The following is a 22,561-nucleotide window of genomic DNA, read 5'->3' on the forward strand; positions in this document are numbered from 1 at the left end:
TCTTTCAAACACGATCCTTTTTATTTCTGTTTCTATAAATGTATGAAGATCTACAGTGACAATGATTTTGTCCTCCATTGTTGTTTCGAATTTCTTTCTCAGCTCGCTACGTCACGTCACTACTAGAGCAAGCTCCTGATTGGTTAACGCGGCGCGGAAATTCGCCAAAGTTCAGATTTTTCAACTTGCGCGATTCGTGCGAATCACGCGTTAAGCGCGTCAAACGCCCGAATCGTTCAATCGCGCCGCGTCATTCACGCGAATCGCGCCGCAGGATGTCAATTCGCGTCTTTGCATTGACTTAACATGTAAATCACTCGTGCTTACCGCTTCATTCGCGTCCGGTGTGAACGCACCATTAGACATCTTATTGCACTTAAATAGGGCTGCACAACGATTAATTGCGATTAATCGTTTGCAAAATAAAAGTCTGTGTTTACGTAATATATGTGTGTGTTCTGTATATAATAATTATGTATATATAAATACACACATATACATGTATAAATAAATATATATATTTATATATTTTATATTACATATAAATATAAATATTTTATATATAAATCTAACATTTTTCTTAAATATATACATGTCTGTGTCTGTGTCTGTATTTATATATACATAATTCTTATACACAGAACACGCTCATATATTACGTAAACACAGACTTTAATCGTTGTGCAGCCCTACACTTAAACTGTCAAATACATACAAGGTTATGTCAAAAACACACAAAGTCGGTTATGTATAGCCGCTTTTCCACCGTCGGGCTGAACTGTTCTTAGAATGGTAAGAAACGGTTTCAGGTGTGTTTCCACTCGAGCCTGGTACGGTACGGCACGGCACGATTACAAACCGTTGTCAGTCCGAAATCGTGCTGGTAGAATCCGTGAAGTGACGTCGGCACACAGGATTGGTCACTTGTCTGTTGCCTGGCTACCAGTTTCTCCATAGCTGGCTAAGTGCTCTATTTGAGTGACGTAAACACAAATTAATTCTAAAATTAAAAGAAATATCTGATCATCCTCCATAACGCGGTCATTATTTACATCTCATATCATCAGTAAACCGTTGCGTTACCAAGTATTACATTGTGTTACATTCCAAAGAGCGGCCGTTATCAGCCCCATAGTGGAAAATGAAACCGTAACTGTACCAGCTAGCCACAGAATGGAACGGTTACGCAGTAAGAACCGTTCGGCCCAATGGTGGAAAAGCGGCTTATGTCTGTGTATTAAAGTGACAGCAGCGTAATATACAGTTCCTACTGCTGTATATGCTGTTGAACCAAATAACAAAAGAAAAACAGAAAATCACTCACTGCTTTGATTAAATAACTTTAGTAGCTTCAATAAGAATACATCTTTTACTTGAATGCTGCTGTTAAATGCTCTGGTGAGGAGATAAATATGGCGGATTGTGTACAACTCACTCAGGGGAGGATCTAAGCTAATAGGGCAGATTCTGTTGCCAGTCATGGGCGGGGCTTATCTGGAACCACTCATTGGTGAAAAATGTTGGCAACTCCTACCAAATGTGGACCGGATCTGGGCCGACACTATGTTGCTGTCTGGATTGTATGGAATACAGATAATAAATACAATTTGAGGCTGTCGTATACCTTACTAGTTTGGCAGGTGAGTCATAACTTATATGTTGTTGCCCTTTTAGACCACAACTCTAAGCCACATATGCCTTTAATGAACAAAGCAATTGACTAGTCAAATGTCATAGTCCATTAAACTCTGACCACAAGGGCCCAAGACCATTCCCCATGTATTAAGCTTTCCATTTTAACAGCTGCACTGCTGGCAATTGTTACAATTCTGGGGAGACAAGACTCAAATAATCAAATAATCTATGGGATAGCGCATTTCAGATTGCTTAGACTCACAGAGACAGGATTTTTATTGGAATAAACTGTGCTCCACTTTGCAGATGATATTCTAGACAAGAACCAACAATTCAGACATGTGGATGACATGTAAATCAACCAATCACAAAATTAACGATACCACAACAACAAACAACTTTTTTTTTTAAAAATGGTAGCTAATTGAACAGAGATTAAAAAATCCATTTACACTAATGTAATAAGTGGGCTACTTAATATTTCACTCAAAATAATGCACAATATACAGTTTTGCTCATGGATATCTACTTAGTGCTTTATGTTGAAATAATTGATGGCACCATCATCACAAACTTTAAAGTATGTTTAAAACACTATGTGCACCCTGACTCAGGACAGAATTTGTGTAGCATTCAGCCAATCAGAGCTAGTGATTTCAGCTAGCTTTCGCCATGTTGTGTACAAAATGCATGAGACGGTCAATGAAAAGACTGTGGTCTGTGGGTGTGTTGTACAAAGCTGAGGCTACAGAATGCTTAGCTCGACATTTTCTTAAGCTAAGAATATCTAGTATGTAGCCTGTGATATGCTTTAAAAAAGGTCTTACTAATCATAAAAGTTAATATGCAATAACATTTATGAATGCAATCTAAATCAATATTTTGGGGGCCAGGATATAAATAGTGTCATAGAGGAAAGATCTGAACAAACAGCCAGTCAAGTGTTTACAAGCCTTAAATAGCCACTGTGGAAAACAAAACTGTTTAGATGCATTACTACAGAGATTAAAACGGCATCATAAATTATGCACATAATATATTTGATATCCTGAATGAGCGCAGCTGGGATACTACAGGACTCACAAGTGTCCGTTACGTCATTTATCATGCATGTTTAGTCTTTCGGTCAAGCTAGGCAGTGTTCGATCTAGCTTCTCTTCCTGGGACTTTAATCATTGATACAGTCCTGCATTGTAGGGTGGTTTGTGGTTGGTTTTACTCCAGACCTGGCAATGCTCCAAAGAGAGAATCAGACTGAAAGAGGTAAACATCCATAGTAGGGAGTAAAAATCATTAAGGAAATCTTTTTAATATCTTAATTGCATTTCCTAGATATCAATGAGATTAAATGGAGACTTTTGTTCATCTTATACTTTCTCTCATGAGAAAAACACCCTAGCATGCTTATCTTATGTGTCTCCTTCAGAGTTTCAGAGGAGGCTTCAACAATATCTCAAGCTATGCTCAGATTTTCCAAGATATAAAAGTCTGCAATCAAACTCAGAATGAAATCAAACTTTTCTCAATACCAAATTGTCTGGGCTATTCCATCCCTGTTAATTTGCTAGCTCTATACTATTACTGTATAACGACAATTGTCTCATATGAGCATTTTAATTTCTCTAATGTAATTTTAGGAGAAACATCAGAGGCAAACTCTCCTGAGCATATTCATAAATTAACCTCAGAATGAGGGACAACATTTTCCCACTGGAACCACACACTGACACCACTGCTGACCCAAATTGCTCACTTGTTCAATCAATCACTATTCAGTAAATGCCACAGAGTACACTACATGGGGAGTAAGGACCAATCTCAGAAGTAGCTGCTCTCTACATGCCCTAAATTGACAGATACCTAATAAAATACTGGGTAATATAAAGTAACTATGGGTTAAGGTTAGGTATAAGGATAGGTTCAGGGTAAGTATTACCCAGTTATTGTAATTCCTATAATAAGTACATAGTATGTACATGGGTAACAGGACTGTCAAATAAAGTGCTATCATAATAATAATGAATACACTGTATTTTAGTCTTTTTAGTCTAGTGTCAAAATGGTTTTAAAAATACTTGCATTTGCTGTAAATTTGAGATGCCTGCACTTTACCACAACTATATAGGCTTAGAATACTCATTGAAACTGAAAACTGGAATATATCAAATGATATATAACAGATAAATAAAAGGGAATTAATTACAGGGACATTTTTGACCCATATCGGGACCATTTTTGTCACTTTTAATGGAAGTTTTGCCCAGAAATGGTTCATTTCTGACCTTGCTCGTGAGATGTGAAAGAGCAACCTCTGAGCAATAAAATATTCTTGTGGGCAATGCAACAAGCTCAGATATTAAAAGTAAGGAAGATGAAATACGGAAGTGGCAGTAAATTAACAACGTAGCGTACGCAGATATGAAAACAGGAAGGGGCAGAAAGAAAGATTCCTATAGATGTGATCACAGGCACGGGCTGTAACAGGACACACTGAAGGTTTTATGATCTCCACATATGTGATTAGTCTAAAAGACAACCCCCCCACAACACACACGCATCTCCACCTCATACACTCTCCCGCCCTCCCTTATTTCTCTCCTTCCTTCTCTCTCTCCCTCTTGCTCGTCCCATACCTCTGCAGTGGCTTATTCTTTCCTGCGCTGGCTACAGACACACACCGCCCCCCTCTACCCCTCCTCTGGCCACTCATCCCAGCATGCGGCGCGTATTCAGGGGTAGGACCGACAGTCTTTTCCCCAGACTGAAAGTGGAGCTCTGTGCTGCAGCTGCTGCTGAATGAATGCAGCATTTCATGCGTCTACAACCACTCTGAGTGAGACAGAGTGTCAGCGAGACACTGCCGGCAACTGAAAGCCACTGATCTGAAGATCAGAACAACGGATCAGGTGCTGCCTTCGTATTTTTTGCTCTCTAGTTCTTTCTCCCTCCCTCACCGGGACATACTGCAAAGGGGGATTGAAGACAGGAAGGTACTCTGCAAGCCTTCCCCAGCTGAAAGTCTTTCTGTTTTGATTTTGGGTCTCCCTCAGACCTAGAGTATCCCGCCCAAGACACACAGCGGAAGACTTGACCAGGGACAGACAGACAGGCACAAGTGGGCAGACGGTCTGACATGGAGTTGCAACAAGGTAGATCAATCCTGCACAGGTGTGCGAGGTCCGGCGATGTAGTCCATGCAGGTCTGGTCGTCACACTTCTGATTGGTAAGTCCCTTGCAGTCATTCCCTACTATCCCACCCTTGTACCCCTCTTTAGCTGTTTACTCATACGCTTTCCAAGTGGGGCGGCTGCCAAAATGCTGCAGTTTTTGCGTGGCTTGCACAACTCGAGACTTTCAAACAAGGCGGGTTACTTGTTGCTGTTTGTGGAGCTTGATTTCTTGAAAGATCTCAGGTTTCGATGTCTCGAGAGGCTACAGTCTGGGAGGACTAGGTTCCCTCTCATTCCTCTGGTCAAAGAGAGGGATAGAGGGTGAAACAAATCACGTAAAAGCATGCATGTCACTATCGGTACTTGGTACATATCAAGAGGCATAATCAAGTTGGCATTAAACCTCTTAAATCAGTCGATATTGATGGTGATCATCAGTCCCACTTGTGCGTTTTGGTCTATCGAAGTTCATTCTTAAACGCCTTCACCTCCAGTGCAGAAAAGCCATCTCATTAAGTTACTAAAATAATCAGGTGACTTTCCCCTTTTTTTTCAATCACCCTTCTAGCTATATCCATTGTTCTCAGGGTCGTAACCCTGTAGAGTTTAAGGGAGGATACGTCTTCCCCAATATTTAAATTAGTGACCAGCCAATGTGGGTTTTTCAATGACTGATCCTGGAACTTTTACATTTGGTACCCCAAATCTTGAACATTTGTTTGCATTTTTACTATGAAAGACCTTCTTCATATTTTCTTTTTTTTTCTGCAAATACTTTTACTTCTGTAAAAAGCATTCACTTTACCTCAGCAGTAGGATGTTTGTGGGACGTGTGGCTTCTTGCTTGGAGTGTCTTTATGATGTATTGCGCTGTGCGAGTCTTGAATCACACTGCACAACAGTATGCTGAGCTCACCGAATTTCGCCACTGAATTACATTAATTCTTTTTGAGCAGGTGGGCCTGATACTTCCAAGCAAGCCCCCCTTTCCTTTTACTGCTTGTGAAGGTGAATTAGAGGCCGTTAAACTAGGTCATTTTCACTCTCTCCTTCATAGTATGAACTCACACGGTAATATGGATCCTCTGCAGAGTTCCCGGTGGACTCGGGGAGGTATGATGTATTGTTAGATGTTCACGGCACATCCGTCAGGTTATGAGAAGGTGCACCACTTAGGGGCAAATCATCATTTTGACAAACGACACAGTTTTGCTGATGGTTTGATTACAATTTATTCTGTTGGTGTGCCTGCAACTGATAGAATGTGAGGTTAATTGCAATATGAACGATTCTCATTCATGTATTATCAGAGTTCATCAGATCTGCCAGTAAGGAAAAAGAATAGATTGGACATTCTGTTCTGTGAAGGAGAAAAGGTCAACTTTTGTTTACTACTACAAGCACATACACCATAGTATTTAACTCTTAATACTTTCATAACCAAAGAATTGATACTCCATCAGGCCTACGAAAGAAGAGGATTTACTTACTTATCAGGGGAAATGATTCAGCTTTAACAATGATTATGGGTTGAGACTTTTTGGTGACACAGACAGAGAAGTTAAATAGTGAAAATGCTTCTTAAAACAGTTCTGGTCTTAAAAAAAATGTCCAATGCAGTTTTCTTAAAATTCCAAATGGGCATTACATGCTCCTGCATATTATTAATTAAATTAAAAGTGCAAACAGTATCTCCTGTGCATGAATGGATAAGATTAGGGATCTATTAATAGTCCAGGAGCACATGTGTGTAATGTCATATGGCATGCAGAGCATGTGAAGAGCAGTATCTCCTCTACTGTCACTAGTCCCTCACAAATACGATTAGTAAATCACACGTGAACCCCTGAACAGAATGGTTAGCATCATTGAAAATTAGCAACATTATTAAATGACTATATATATGACTCACCTGTCAACACCAACTATCGCAGAAAGTCTACTGTAATGTATGTGTCTATTACATTTACATTTGCATAATAAATCATCTGCTAGCTACAGCCATGGTAGGTCTCTGACTAAATACTGATACCTTGTGGTCAAAAGCAATAGCAAAAGTAATAGGTCAGTATTATTAAATTGCAGAAAAAGATTTTGGATAGCTAGGTTGGCTTGTATGTTTGGTGTGGAATGGGTGCGGTAGGGGGCACAACCTCATATTATTTCATAGGGCCCCGCCTCTGCACCTGAATACAGGGAGAATATGTTCAATTATTTGTGGTTGCTGTCAGTGATGCCAACTAAAGCTGGGTTCATAATGTACGATTTTGGCCATCTGAAACTAATTTTGTGAATCCTAAAATATTCCTCGGATCCTAGGCCAAAATCGGAAGTCTTGGTTCGTTAGTTTGACATGTTAAACCAACAGCCATTGACCACTGAGATCCAATTTTACCTCAGATAAAATTCTGGCATTGTCAGAAGATTTGATGAACAGTCCTCCAGTATGGCTTCAAATCAAAAACCAATAGGAGCATCGAATCTGATGATGCAATTAGTTAGACAACAACAAACCACAGCTTGCTCCAAACACACATCTTGCTTCCCCCCTTTTATTCCAGTTTTCTTTTCAAGAGAAGCCATTATCAAAATTAACGCTACAGATTGTTTTTGTTTGCTGGCCACCATTTCTATCCTGCATGTAAATGCAGCCACATCACTGAATATGTCACAGATTGATGACGTAAAACTTTGGACGAGTCTTCTTGCGTGCATCCATTTTTAACGTGTCTTGAGTGCCATATAGTTTGAAATTAAGAACAAAGATCCCACAGTGTGACATGACTTACAGCGGGGATCATGTTTGTATGGTCAGTCATAAAGGACTATTATAAATCATATAGTGTGCACCCGCCTGTAGTAGAACTATGTTTTTGGACAAACCTTAGCTATTGTCAATAGAAGAGACTATCGTATGAAGACTGTGTACAATTAAAAAAAAAAAAATCAAATCAAAATAATTACTCTTGAATGGCTGTTATTATTTTGATTATGATGTAGTTACAGCATCTACCAGCAGGGGCTAAATGCCAAAAGTAACCATCTAAACCTTGCCACCCTTGCAATGCTAAATATGCTGTGTACATTTTTGTGTTTCAGTTTAAACAATCAAACAGGTACTGCATTGAAAATGACCCCGCTCTACTTGCATGACTGCAAAATAGAAGCCCTATGGCCACCAAGTGACAGGCCTTTAAGGGACTTTGGTTTAATCCAACAGTAAGAACTGTCAGCTCTGAAGTTTGTGCATGATACTCTGATATCAGAGGCTGTTCTGAGCAAGACATGGAGTCCTGTTACATAGAGCAGATATTGTTATACATCACTCTCCTCTCTCTCTTTCACTCAACTTCTCTCTTTCTTTCTCCCTCTACTCCCCATTTGTCCTATTAAGTAGCAATATGAACCTCATACCAGTACACATTAGTGTTTGTGGTGTGTATTATGGGCATCGATTATCTCCTACATGGATGGTGGGGTAGAGAAATTTCTAATGGTGCACTATTTTTAAAAGCTTATTTGGTTACATCTAATAAAATGAGGTAAAGTTTTTGAAATGCTATTTTTACATTTGGCTGGGTAAAATTATCCTTAAACTCCAGCAATCAATCTTTACACTTTCTTAAATTTTATTTATTCATTTACTTTTTAAGAGAAAATACACTTAAGGCCCCAGTATACTTCAAGAACAATATCAGGCCAAAAAAATGTTCTTTTTGGGAGTTCGAAACAGCTTGCCAAAGCTAACTTTCCGGAAAAGTTTGCTAGGGCTGGTAAACACCTTTGTAATTCCGTGGTGATCCATGACGATTACGTAATAGGTAGGTGTGTGCGGAGGCTCCGCCTTCTTTCACATGGAAATCTTTTCGTTCATTTCTCCTGTTCAGTCCATCAAGGTCAGATGTTTGCAAGTAAAAAAAGAAAAAAAATTGGGCCTTACATTTGCCACCCAAAACCACTGAGGCCATTTGAGCAGTCTCAAATTTGTAGTTTGCTTAAAGCAAAAGTATTAATGGACATAAAGCCACATATAAATAGACATGAACATGGAAGTAAGTGAGTACTGATTATATTAAAAAAAAAATTAAAACAAAAACAATTCTTAAGTTGTGATTAAAATATTTATAGGGTAAAAAGGGGTAATAAATTAGTCAGGCAATGTCTTAATAAATGATTTCTTATAAATATTGCAAATAAAATATACAGTGATTTTTCCAGAAAGGATTCTGGTGTACCTTGTCTCTCATTTCTACTCAGTTGTTTCATTATGCTCCCACTAAATCTTTGTTTCCTTCATACTGTAGGTGATTTTTATTTAATTAATCTCTGTTTTTAGGTCTGGGAACCTACAACTTCATTACCTTCATATAATAAATCAACATGATGTTTGGCATCTTATAACTGAATTTAAGACATTTGATTATCTGTCGAGCACCTCACTGTTCAAATAAATTAACAGCACACATATACTTTACACACACAATTGATCTGGCTTTAATTAATAGGAGCACTAGATGTAAACACATTCATTTTAAATGAAATACAGAATCACAAGTGGGTCTCATGGCTGCTACATACCTGCATTTGTCAAAAACATATATTTTTTTTTTTTTCAAGGTATAACACATTTTGACTCTTTATCTTTATCTCTTTATTGACTCAATATCATAGTGCACCGATGTAACATATTAGAGAAAATTACACAAAATCTGCTCACAACTGTTACATTATTCGCTGTCAGTCCCTGACATTGCAATGAGGAATTTTAACTTATAGTCAAGGGAATGGCTTGTCAGGGATAGAGATAATGAGATATGATAGCTGACTGAAAATTGATGGCCTGAATAAGGGAAAGAGAAAGATGCTTATGAGGGGCAGAGTAATGTGAGAAAGGGGGATTGTTTGCTTTAATTAGTTTTGTTCTCTAGAGTGATAGTCAGTAGAATGGTGGGTGTAGTTGTAATGGGAAGTTATTATGTGAATTAGATCTCTGACAGAGTAAGAATAAAATTTTCTCTTTGAAACTTTAGGTATTTTATTTTATAATATCTAAGATTTGATTTGATTTTATTGTTTTTATTTTATTTCCTCTTAAATGTAGAATGTAATTTTTTGGCCATTAAATAGCCCTCTGAGTGTGTCTCATGCCTGGGTCGCTCCAGCTGCCCACATTCCAGCTGCAAGGCGGGATTCCGCATAATCAACTACCTCGATGATTTGCTGCTTCTAGCCCAGTCAAGGCATGAGTTATGTGCTCGAAGGTTCCCTGCTCCTCAGTCACCTGAGCGACTTAGGGTTCAGAGTCAACTTTGGCAAGAGCTCGCTGTGCCCCAGTCAACAGATTTCGTATCTGGGGGAGGTCTTAGACTCTGCATAGAAGCTAGCTTGGCTCTCTCAGGAGTGCACACTGAAAATCAGGAACATGGCAGCCTCTTCTCAGCCTCTTGGGACTCTTCTTCCCCTCAAGAATTTTCAGAAGCTGCTGGCCCTGATGGCAGAAACTTCCTCAGTAATTCCGCTGGGCCTGCTCCATATGGGACCACTTCAGCAATGGTTGAAAGGCCATGTTCCACCTCACGGGTGGCCCATGGGGCAGCACCTTCTCAGAGGGACCCACGGCTGTCTGGAGGCCTTGGTCCACTTGAAATCGCCCTGGTTTTATTCGAACAGGATAATGCTGGGCTCTGTTTCCAGAAGGAAAGTGGTCGTAATGGCCTCTCAAGATGAGTTGGGGCACCCTGTGCGACAGTAGAATACCCTTTGGCTCATGGCAACTCCCTTGATAAATTGGCACATCAACAGCCAAGAAATGAAGGCCTTCACTGAGTTCTGGACAGAACTCATGGGTCATCATGTCCTGGTCTGCTTGGACAGCAGGACAACAGAATGGTGGTTGCTTTTATAAACCACCAAGGAGGTGTCAGTTCTCGCCCTCTTCACAGACTGTCGAGCCACCTTCTCCAATGGGCACAGAGGAACCTCTGCTCACTGAGGCCGGTTCATGTGCCAGGCTCCTTGAATATAGGAGCAGACATACTGTCCCGTGGAGGGCCACCACTGAGGGAGTGGAGACTCCACCCCCAGAAGGTGAATGCAATATGACTCTCCTTCGGTCGAGCAGACGTGGATCTCTTTACGAAGGAAGGCTGGCCCAGGAATGGCCTTGTCTGTGCCTTTATGCCTTCCCTCCTGTCTGCCTTAATCAGATCAGGGAAAGTCTTGATTCCCAGAACTGATGCAGCTGCTGTCAGGACCTCCACGGCCCATACCGCATGTATGGCCCCTCGACTGGAGCCATCAGGCTTCCCCCAAGGGGTCATGAGAACAATCTCAGAGGCAAGGGCCCCCTCCATGAGGCGCCCAGAAATGGTCTAATTTCTCTAGCTGGTGTTCAGCTCTGAATTTAGACCCCACCAGTTGTGAGATCGTATCAATTCTCAAGTTTCTGCAGGAACTGCTGGATAGTGGGCAGTCCCCCTCCACACTCAAAGTGTATGTGGCAGCCATTGCAGCAAATCACACTCTTATGGCTGGCCAATCAATTGGAAAACATGACCTGGTCGTTAAGTTTCTCAGAGGGGATAGGAGGTTGAATCCTTCCTGTCTATGCTCGGTTCTATCATGGGACCTCTCCACCATGCTCATGGTTCTTCATGGTCCTCCCTTTGAGCCGCTCAATGAACAGGCACCCCATCCACTCTGTCCTCTCAGAGTGCATATTGAGCTCTCTAGCCAGTGTCAGCAATCTGAGCAGCTGTTTGTCAGCTTCGGAGGCCGCACTTAGGGACTGACAGTTTCAAAGCAAAGACTTTCCAGATGGATCGTGGATGCGATAGCACTGGCTTACAAGTTGGTGGACGTTACTGCTCTTCAAGCACGGGTGTTGTCAGTCTAATCCAGGGGTGCCAATCCTGCTCCTGGAGGGCCACCTTCCTGCAGAGTTTAGCTCCAACCCCAATTAAACACACCTGAACCAGCTAATCAAGCTCTTATTAGTCATACTAGAAACTTCCAGGCAGGTGTGTTGAGGCAAGTTGGAGCCAAACTCTGCAGGACAGTGGCCCTCCAGGACCGAGTTTGGACACCCCTGGTCTAATACTTCCTTGTTTTGTGTAGCGGGCTCCGACCACAGTCTGAGCTCTTCTCCAAGCAGCTGTTCGAGGGGCCTTCGTTTCGAGTGACTCTAAGCTGTTGGCTCGCAGAGCGATTCCATACTGTGCTTGTATCATGGCGTGTTGCAATGTATTCCCCACAGCATCAGCTGACTGATGCAATGCGAGTTAACCGTATCGAAAGAAAATGCGCTGGTTACTCACATAACTCTGGTTCACTTTCAGAACCAGGGTTATGTGAGTACCCAGAGCATTTTTCAGCTATTAGTTATATTTTCCTTTTTTACAGGTAGCTCTGCCTTCAAATATCTATCAGGTGAGGGTATCTAAGGAAACAGAAAGTGAAGCTAACATTGGATTCGGATGTGCCTTGATGCCTTCTTATTTTGGAACGCATCCTCCGAAGGCAGCATTTTTCAGTTTTAGGACACAGCCACTGTCCTGCAGAGTTCAGTTCCAACCCTAATCAACACAGCTGAACAAGCTGAAGCAGGTTTGAAATAAACTTTGCAAGACAGTGGGTCCCCAGGAGCAGGATTGAAGAAGATTTATCTGATGATAAATGTTTAATTTCTTATTGAAATCTTTGATTTATGACTTCAAACTGCCATTTGGCAAATCTGAGCAGTTTAAGACAATGAGACACTAAAACTCTAGAGGAGACATATGTGAGATTACTGAGGTCTTTTTCACAGGTGAACAATATGGGAGGCTGAAACAAAATAAGATTCTAGAAGAGAGTCTAGTAGATGTCCATAAAGACATCTCATTTGTCATTTTTCTTTCCTGTGGGAATCTATGACTAACAGACTGCCCATCCAAAAAAAAAAAAAAAAAAAAAACGTTAAACAACCTGGACCATCTGCTTGCAGGTCATCCATCAATAAAAAACAGAAACCACTTGACAAAGTGGCTTGTGGTAAAATTATCAGAACGATGTGCTTCCCGTCTCAGCGCAATGCCGCAGTCTGTACATTAAGTGAGAAAGCATTACTGTAAGCTGGAGCCCCTCCCTCTTTTCCTGTAGACTGCACTCAGAGTCTCTCAGGGGGAATTAGGGGCAATGGAAGGAGAAGGGGTGAATGGAGGTACAAAGAGAAGATGGACGGATGAAGAATGAGTGAGGAGGAAAGACCAGCAGCAATGGTGATATTTGCTTAACATGTACATGCATATACATGCTTTCTTTTTTTTTTTTTTTGGCAGCACAGTTTTTTTACCAAAAGTTTAACAGGATTTTCACAGTGCAGAAAAAGCATAAAGTGAAAGAGAAATGGCTGGATATGAAGTGAGTTTGGAGGAAATCTGGCAAGAAGAAAGAAGGAGAAAGAGGATGTTATGGCTTTGAGAAATGTGGGGCACTTTTAAGTAGATGTGGATGGTGGAAAGCCACCACTCAGAATTTCAGACAGTTTAAAGACCTGCCATATAAGGCAAAAATAAAAGGCAAATCAGAGAGTTCCCCAGATGCTGACCTCACCTGAAGGTAAAAGCAAACTCGTTCCCCAAACAGTCCCCTCAGCAAAAAAGAGGTCTGAGTTGAGAAGATGAATTATTTACTGATGTTCAGCTTTGCAACAGTATAAAGAGGGACAACTAAAACTACACTTAAATGAATTTCTATCCATTTCAGTTCTATTTAATTTCAAACTAGACATTTTTTTGGCATTTTAAGAGGCATTCAGTTTTGTTTTGAAAGTTACACAACCTCACTAAGGTAATTAAATAATAAGTGGCCATCCAAAGTAGAAATTCATGTTACTATCAATTGTATAAATAGCATATCCTTTTGGCTGAATGATTAAATATTGACATTGTCAGGTTATGAAACAAATATTCACTCAAAAGACACTGTCTTTGGAAGAGAAGCATGTGTGTGTTTGTATTAATCTTGACTGGCACAGCAGCACATGTTGGTCTCAATGGGACATCTGTTCCACAGTCAGAGAGCATCTAGGTCTTTCTCCTCCATCTGTAGCCACCCAAACTCACCCTGTCAGAAGGCAAAAAGTGTAAACAGTGAATTAAGTGAATATAATCCAAAATAATCCCTTCACATTCCCATTAGTCCCATTTCCTACCCACAGGTGACTGTGAATGTTCCCCTCTGGGAAATTTTGTATTTGCATTTGCAGGTCAGGTTGACACGTGCTCTTATTTAATGTGAGTTTAAGAGATCTGAGGCAAGGAATTATGGGAACAGAACAGTTAATGGACCTTTATGGGCAAGGTGAAGGTTAGAGACATTAAAGTCTGCATTAAATGAAATTTCACCCCATTTATTTTCTAAATGAATGTTATTGGTCTTACTGTGAACACTTCATCCTTGCATAAGTTTAATTTTTCTACCTCATATTTTTAATCAAAATGTCATGACTAAATCGTTCAGTGACAGATTTCCCTCTGGTGATGTACTGTATGCCAGGCTTCTCCATCAAATAATCACATTAAACCCCATCCCTTTGGATAGAACCAAGTCTCCACCCTTTATTCAAATGTACATAACAGTATGGTTAAAAACTACCATACTACCGTTTCATCGCAACTTTAAGAAGAGATGATGATTTGGGGATAATGGTATGAATCTTTGGTTAGACAGCAAATCACTTTGAGTCATAGATGTTTAATTCAACAAAAAAAGAGAGAGTTTTGCAAGTTCAACTTTTAAAAACGAGTCTCTTAGACTTTGCGTTTATCGCATTTTTAACACTGCTCTACATGGATCAGTGGTTTTTAACCGCTCCAACACATTCTGTGAATGGCCGCTAACTGATTGAAAATTTAAGCAGACGGTTGCCTCATACATTCAGTTTAACAGCGTTAACAGCAAGGCAATGAGTGCAAGGTTTCAACTAAACTATGCATTTTATACACTATGCATTATGTTCTTGCTCTGTCCATGCAATAAATGCATAAGCCAGTCCCTTCAGGATTTCGCGATTCTGCGATTGCTGAATTTATTGCAAAATCAAGTAAACTCTGCAGTAATTGTAGGATCTTGCTTTTTTTTTTTTCTTAATTGCCACAGATTTTGGGCTTAGACATGTCCCGTGACGTCATCGCAACATGCATGTTTGAGCTGCACAGCACGGACCAATAGAGTATCTCAGAGATTACGTGTTTTTGTATGCAAAACCCGGAAGCGGGTCAGCATTTTAGGACTTCCAGTTCCATCGCCCTAAAGTCTATGGGTTTTTTGAATGGGTTTTTGCTAAATCGCCTGAAATAAGGTCTGTGGTTAACAAAGCCTCTAAATATTTTCACATTTCACACATATTTTTACTAAATATATTCATATTTTACAGCATTTCTCATGAAAAAGTGGATAAGTATTCACATACCGTAGATCATAATCAGCGAGCAAGTTTTTAAATAAAGTTGTTTTTTAAATAAGGTTTGAGGAAGCTTGGCGGTGGTGACGTTGATCCGCGACCATGGTGTGCTGTAGTCCGTTTATAGCCTACTGTTAGCTTTTTATATCTGACAACTTTATTTAGGCTTCAAAATGTATAAATGTTGTGTTAACTTGTAAAGATTATCTTGATAGACAAAAACGTGTAAGTGTTAAACACAGAGCTTATTTTCTGCGATTTTCCAAAAGTCTATGGGAAAAATGCATAGGCTTTCGATCGAGGGAACCCGTGCGCTGAAATTAAAATATTTTTGATCAAATCTGATGGCTCAGTGAGGCGTCCATTGACAGCAAGTTTCAAATGCCCAGAAAGCTACTAAAGACATATTTTAAACAGTTCATGTGACTACAGCGGTTCAACCTTAATGTTATGAAGCAATGAGAATACTTTTCGTGCGCCAAAGAAAACAAAATATTGACTTTATTCAACAATATCTAGTGATGGGCGATTTCAAAACACTGCTTCATGAAGCTTCGAAGCTTTCCGAATCTTTGGTTTCGAATCAGTGGTTTGGAGCGTGTATCAAACTGCCAAAGTCACGTGATTTCAGTAAATGAGGCTTCGTTTCAATTTCACTGTTTCACCACTGGGGGCGATGATCTCTGTGAAACTATGAAAACATGCTGTAAATATTGCTGCAAATTTTGAGAAAAGCTGCCACAAATTCAGCCATTTTAGGCCACAAAAATCAGAAAAAATTCCCGCAAAATCCTGGAAGGACTGCTAAGGCTTTCTAATGAACTGCATATGTAATTATAATGGTATGACCCATTTTAGAGGCAGCCAAACACTTTAACATCAGTCCTATAGAAATGTATATTCATATTTACATGTAAAAATAAACATATATATATTCATGAAGATATATTAAACTCCTAGCAATTTGCACCATGATAGCGCTCAAATATTTCTGCCCTTTTTCGCTTGTGATTGTCTGCTTTTCCGCTACAGCCGTCTCGTGAGTGTATAACGTGATGCACCATTTGCAGCTAATAAAAGAAAAATGTTCTGCAATTTCTGGTGTTATTTTTTTATTGGTTGGGGCATTGTATTATAGAAGCTTGTTTCCACCACTGAATAAAAAATAAAAAAGGTAATTGTGACTTTTTATCTCACAATTCTTACTTTTTTTTTTTTTCTCAGAATAGACCCTTATCACATTTCCGGATTTCTCAGAAGTGGAAGTCGTCATTAAATATATTTTTTTGTGTTTCCATTTGCACTAATAGCAAAAGAAAAACTCAACAATAGTGTTTTCATAACTTTCAAAAAGAGGGGAAAATAGAGAGCAATTGATAATGGCAGTCAGAGGAGAAAAATATGTAATTTTTACCATCACTCCCATAGCCGCTGTATTAGAAACACCAGCAGAATTTTTTTTTATTTTTTATTTTTTATTTGATGCAAAGGTAATATAATACTAAGTATAGTTTTAGAAATGAATATACATTAAAAAAAAAATGAAAATATAAAAAACTGCAGGATTTATGATATTGATGACCGTTAAAATGCATCATCACAGTCTTTGAAAAGGGTCTATTGCATAATATAAACTTGCAATTGCGAGTTATAAAGTCAGAATTGCATGATATAAAGTCAGAATTGTGTGATAAAAGTCAGAATTGCGTAAAATAAACTCACAATTGCGTAATATAAAGTCAGATATAAAGTCAGAATTGCGTAATATAAACTCGCAAGTGCATGTTATAAAGTCAGAATTGCATGATATAAAGTCAGAATTGTGTGATATAAAGTCAGAATTGCGTAATATAAACTCGCAAGTGCATGTTATAAAGTCAGAATTGCATGATATAAAGTCAGAATTGTGTGATATAAAGTCAGAATTGCGTAATATGAACTCGTAATTGTGTGTTATAAAGTTAGAATTGCATGATATAAAGTCAGAATTGTGTGATATAAAGTCAGAATTGCGAGTTTATATTTTTTCATTATAACACGCAATTGCGAGTTTATATCCCGCAATTCTGACTTTATAACTCGCAATTGCGAGTTTATATGTAGCAATTATGAGAAGAAAAAAAATCTGAATTGTGAGATGTAAACTCGCAATTGTGAGAAAAAAAGTCAGAATTGTGAGATAAGAAGTCTTTTATCTTTTAAATGTTTTTATTCCATGGTGGAAACAAGTGTACATATTTAGCCTTCATCATCATCAACCTTCTCAACACACAGACCGCAACCGTTTCTTTTTAATAAATGCACAAATCGTAAAAAAAAAAAAAAAACAGATTAACACTATCTGTGTCTCAATTCTGATTGGGTGTGCAAGACAGACGTTTGGGCCCATGCCTAGATCTGGCCCCGTTCAAAGGGCAATGACATTATTCTATAAAAATGAAGACTAGCCTATCTTTTTTTTGACATCCAAAGGCACAAAAAGCCTTTTTTTTTTTTCTCTTATTCCATGGATTTTTCTTCCACTTGATTTGTTACCCCTGTTTTTCTTCACCACAATGTGTGTGCAGCAGCAAGTGGCATAACTGTGACATCTGCTCCCAAATGGTCCAATTTTCGAAAATGATGCATGAATCGGCAGAATTTGATGTCAATACATCGAGAGAGAAAAAACAGTTGGCGCACTAAAGGCCTGTTCGCTCCAAGAAGGATAACTATAAAGATAATGATAACATACTAAACAAATAAACATTTTATTTTAGGTAGCTTCCAAGGCAACATTTCTCATTTTCATTTAGGCTAGTTTAACTGGTTTCACAGACCAGGCTTAAGCCTAGTCCCAGACTAAAGTGCATGTTTGAGCTGTGAAAGTTCAGTGACCATGAACTTTCTCATTCTGCTTTGGTGTTGATAATGCCATCATGGCACACAGAATGGCATGTCACCCACGCTAAATGGGTTAGAGTGAATATACAGGGTGCCTCGATCCACTCTATAAATAACATAGCACCCCAAGGACAGCTGTGACCAACTGCCGGCAGACAAAGGCAATAAATAACATGGGCCGCTGAAAATTTACTGTTCAACAAATCAGAGAGATAGAGAGGGAGGGAGATGGGGTTCATGTAGGGCTATTGCTAAAATGAGATTGGGTTTTAATTAAATTCCACTGTGACTGAATGAAAACATTGTAGGATTTAATAATTAAGTTGAGGAATTTATCCAAACACAATGGCAGTGAAAATGCTGAAATGGAATGGAGACTGTGGGGATGAAGGTTAGCGTTTAATTAAACCAGCTTGTAGATTAGACACACCAAGTCATATGATGGACACACACAAGTAATCCGCTGATTTAGTCATCATTTCTTTCCCAGAGGTTTAACGTTATATATAAAAGTAAATATGCAGAGCTAGAACAGCACAGTTTGGCAGACTTTCCCTTAATTATCATTACGTCTTGTGGTGTTTGGAAAAATAACATCGATTCTGCTTCCTTACCATGATTGGGTGGGCAGAGTTTTGTTGAGGTGTAAATATAAGCGGTTGCAAATGGATCCACACTGCTGAAGCGGAGCAGCAGTGAGAGGTCTTGTTCAGCACTTGTTCCCAATTGCTGTGGTTAGATTAATTACCAAAACTACTGGGCTGTTAAGTCATTAATTGTTTTCTTTAACAGAGTGATGAAAAGCAATAAAACGATTTCCCAGACTGCAGAGGAATAGACATGTTCCTGCTTTCCACTTTCTTCTGCTCTGTCTCAGGATAGAATGTGTCACGATCACCAGTGAGAGTGCCCATCATTGCCATCAGAGAGCATTCCAACCCAGACTACTATTATTGACTCCATTACCCATAACACACTGCCTGGTCTATCTGCCATGATTGTTCACAGCTGTTTCTCATTATTCTCATTAGTCCTGTCTTTATAAGCCAATTTCACCTTGTTACTCAGGTTTCAATCTTACTCAAGATTTCTTGCCTGTCTTTTGGATTACTCTTTTGCCTGTGTTCCCTGATTTGTTGCTTGTTTGGATTGCCTACCTGGATATTGACCTGTTGCCTGTTATTTTGGCTTACGTGTCTGGATTTCCCTCTAATAAAAGTTGCATGTGGATCTCCAACCTTTGAGTCTCGGAGCAGTTTGTGACAGAATGTTTGCAAACACTTGCCATATGTGCTTGTTTCTCATTTTTCGTGTTTTCTGCACAAGTAATATAATAGCAGACCTAATCATTTATTTGGTGTGAATTATGTTGGCTTGTGGCTACGGGGAACCACACTGAGCAGATCCACCAAAGAGCTTGCTGAGGATGCGGAGAAAGCAAGCCACTGGCTCTGGCTGAAACAATGAGACAAGGCTTGGGGAGTAACATCTAATTAGGTTTTGCTGCAGGGGGTGACAGGGAGACGTCCCTGTTCACTGCCTCGCCACCAGGAGACGTTCTGGGTTTAGGGGCGAAACGTTAATGAGCGGTGGTCCCCAGCTGAAGACCCTGCAGCAAATCCATGTGGTATGCGGTCAGGTTTAGGCCTGCCTCCATGAAGAGGACGCCCCTGCCATGCATAGTCCACCATGGGCACCGTAGGAGGTGCAGCAGGCCTAAGGCCCAGCAGAAAGACCACCTCGCTGTAATGAATAATGCATTTCTGGAGACAGTGGCTACTGTGAATAGAGCAGATAGAGTCCAGGGAAGACTGGAGGACAAACTAGGAGAGACTGGTGGCAGAAGGAGAGACTGCTCTGGGAGAGGCGGGTTGGTAACCCCATCCTCGAGTTTTCCAAGAGGAAAGCTTACTATGAAGAAGAAACAAAGAAAACAACCCGAAGGCCCTCCGAGAGGCAGGATGAAAGAAGGGCCAAAGAAGAACTGCAGGAGCACATCCGCACTCAGTAAAGTGACCCAGCAAGGAACAAACCCCTAGACTCACCAGGGTATGTGCCTAGACCTTCAGAACCATCAGCCCTGTTTGATGCATCACCACCAAAGTTCAGTGAAATCAGACAGGTGATCCTGCGGGCAAGATCTGCTTCAGCACCAGGCCCGAACAGAATACCGTACAAGTTGTATAAGAACTGCCCAGGAGTGCTGAAGCTGTTATGGACCCTGATGAGAATCACCTGGACTAAGCAGACCATACCATCTGAGTGGCAGAGGTCAGTGGTAGTCGCTATTCCCAAACAACAGAATGCCAAGACCATCGAGCAGTTCAGAAGCATAGCTCTACTGAATGTGGAGGGGAAAATCTTCTTCTCCATGATGGCAAGAAGAATGACCACCTACCTCACAGAGAACAATTACATCAATACCAGTTGTTGTGTAGAGCATGCTTCCATGATTTGGGAACAGATCCAGACCACTAAGAGGGAGAAGAAAGACATGCACATCATATGGCTAGATCAAGCTAATGCCTATGGGTCAGTGCCACACCTGCTTATAGCCTACACTTTGGAATTCTTCTATATCCCAGACAACATCAGGACCATGATCATGAACTACTACCAGGAAATGCACATGTGTTTTGCACTGAAGCAAGTCACCACTGGCTGGCAACAACTGGAAGTAGGGATTGCAATGGGATGCTCCATTTCTCCCATCCTCTTCGTGGCAGCGTTTGAGGTCATCCTGATTGGGGGGGTTCGGCTGCCTGCAGGTCAGAGGCTCCCGCCCTTAAAGAGCTATATGGACGACATCACCTGCCTGCTACGAACCACCCCATGTACAGTCAGGCTGCTTAAGAGGCTGGATGAGCTGATCACCTGGGCCAGAATGAAGTTCAAGCCGTAAAAGTCAAGGAGCCTCATCAGCAGTAAGCTGGATGGAGGCAAAAGCCAATTCCTTCATCTGAAAATGCCTCGGCCTACCACGGTGCTTTTCAGCTGCTGGTCTGTATGGATGGAATGCACTCCAGCTACCCCTAAAATCCATTACCATGGGCTATAGGCAGGAGAAGGCAAGGCTGGTGATGGAATTAAGGGACTCCTCCGACAGGGCAGTGGCTGATGCAAATGCCAGAGTTGAGACTGGAAAGAAATGGAGGGCTAAGGAGGAGGTGCAGAAGGTGATGGGAAGATTGCAACATCAACAAATTGTGGCCATGGTCCAGACAGGGCAGGCAGGCCTTGGATGGAGCAAGCCACCCATCCTATGGTCCAAGGCAAGTAGGAAGGAGAGGAAGGACCTAGTTGTGGAAGAGGTCACCAGGATTGAGCAGGAGAAGCTCAGAGTAAGGTCCGTGGCACAGGGGCAGCAGGGGCGATGGACAACTTGGGAGGGTGTCGCGAGCAATCAGCTGGGCAGAGCTCTGGAAACTGCCACAGGCTCGGCTCAGTTTTCTCATTAGGGCAACATACGACACCCTCCCGAGCCCAAAAAAACTCCACCAATGGCTTGGAACAGAGCAATCCTGTGACCTCTGCAGGACCATCAATGCCTCACTCCAGCATGTTCTGTCAGGCTGTAAAACAGCACTGACACAGGGGCGGCTCAGATGGTGCATGACCAAGTGCTCTGGAAGCTGGCAGAGGTGCTGGAGAAAAGTCAGCAGTAGGCAAACAATCAGAGTCCATTAGAGAGCCGATTCAGGATCCACTTCCTCAGGCAGGGGGAACCCGCAATGCGTACCAGCAAGAGACCACCCACCAAGCTATTAACATCAGGGGCTGGGTGGAAGATGGAAGTAGATCTTTGAAGGCAGCTCCAGTTCCCACAGGAGATATGCAGCACCACATTAAGACCAGATGTGGTGCTGTGGTCTGCAGCTGTGAAGTCAGTGATACTGTTCGAGCTGACAGTGCCATGGGAGGAGGGACTGGAAGCTGCATATGAGAGAAAGAAGGCGAAGTATGCAGACTTGGTCATGGAGTGCAGAGAAAGTGGATGGAGTGTGGGGCTGTACCCGGTGGAGGTGGGAGCCAGAGGCTTTGTGGGCAGATCAATATCATGCCTGCTCAAGGACCTGCGGCTACAGGGAGCCACACTGAGCAGATCCACCAAAGAGCTTGCTGAGGAAGCGGATAAAGCAAGCCACTGGCTCTGGCTGAAACAATGAGACAAGGCTTGGGGAGTAACATCTAATTAGGTTTTGCTGCAGGGGGTGTCAGGGAGACGTCCCTTTTCAGTGTTCACGCCCCTGCCATGCATAATCCACCATGGGCACCGTAGGAGGTGCGACAGGCCTAAGGCCCAGCAGAATGACCACCTCGCTATAATGAATAATTGAACTTTCAAAAGGAACTTTCCCATAATGTTTGCAAAATGATAAAATGTAATGTTTGCTTAAAGGGTTAGTTCACCCAAAAATGAAAATTATC

The 22,561-nt window shown here is 41.0% G+C and overlaps 1 protein-coding gene across 1 annotated transcript in view; it reads left to right on the forward strand.

The window, feature by feature from the left end:
• The first annotated feature begins 4,249 nt into the window (after positions 1-4,249).
• The window catches only part of scn4ba (sodium channel, voltage-gated, type IV, beta a), a 34,164-nt gene continuing 15,852 nt past the window's right edge, over positions 4,250-22,561 (forward strand). The window contains exons 1-2 of the mRNA XM_048160908.1: positions 4,250-4,541; positions 4,686-4,859. Of these exons, the coding sequence (XP_048016865.1) occupies positions 4,769-4,859 (91 nt within the window). The 5' untranslated portion in view covers positions 4,250-4,541; positions 4,686-4,768. The remainder of the gene's footprint in view (positions 4,542-4,685; positions 4,860-22,561) is intronic.

The sequence above is a fragment of the Megalobrama amblycephala genome, linkage group LG16 (assembly GCF_018812025.1).
Source record: "Megalobrama amblycephala isolate DHTTF-2021 linkage group LG16, ASM1881202v1, whole genome shotgun sequence".
NCBI classification, from domain to species: domain Eukaryota; kingdom Metazoa; phylum Chordata; class Actinopteri; order Cypriniformes; family Xenocyprididae; genus Megalobrama; species Megalobrama amblycephala.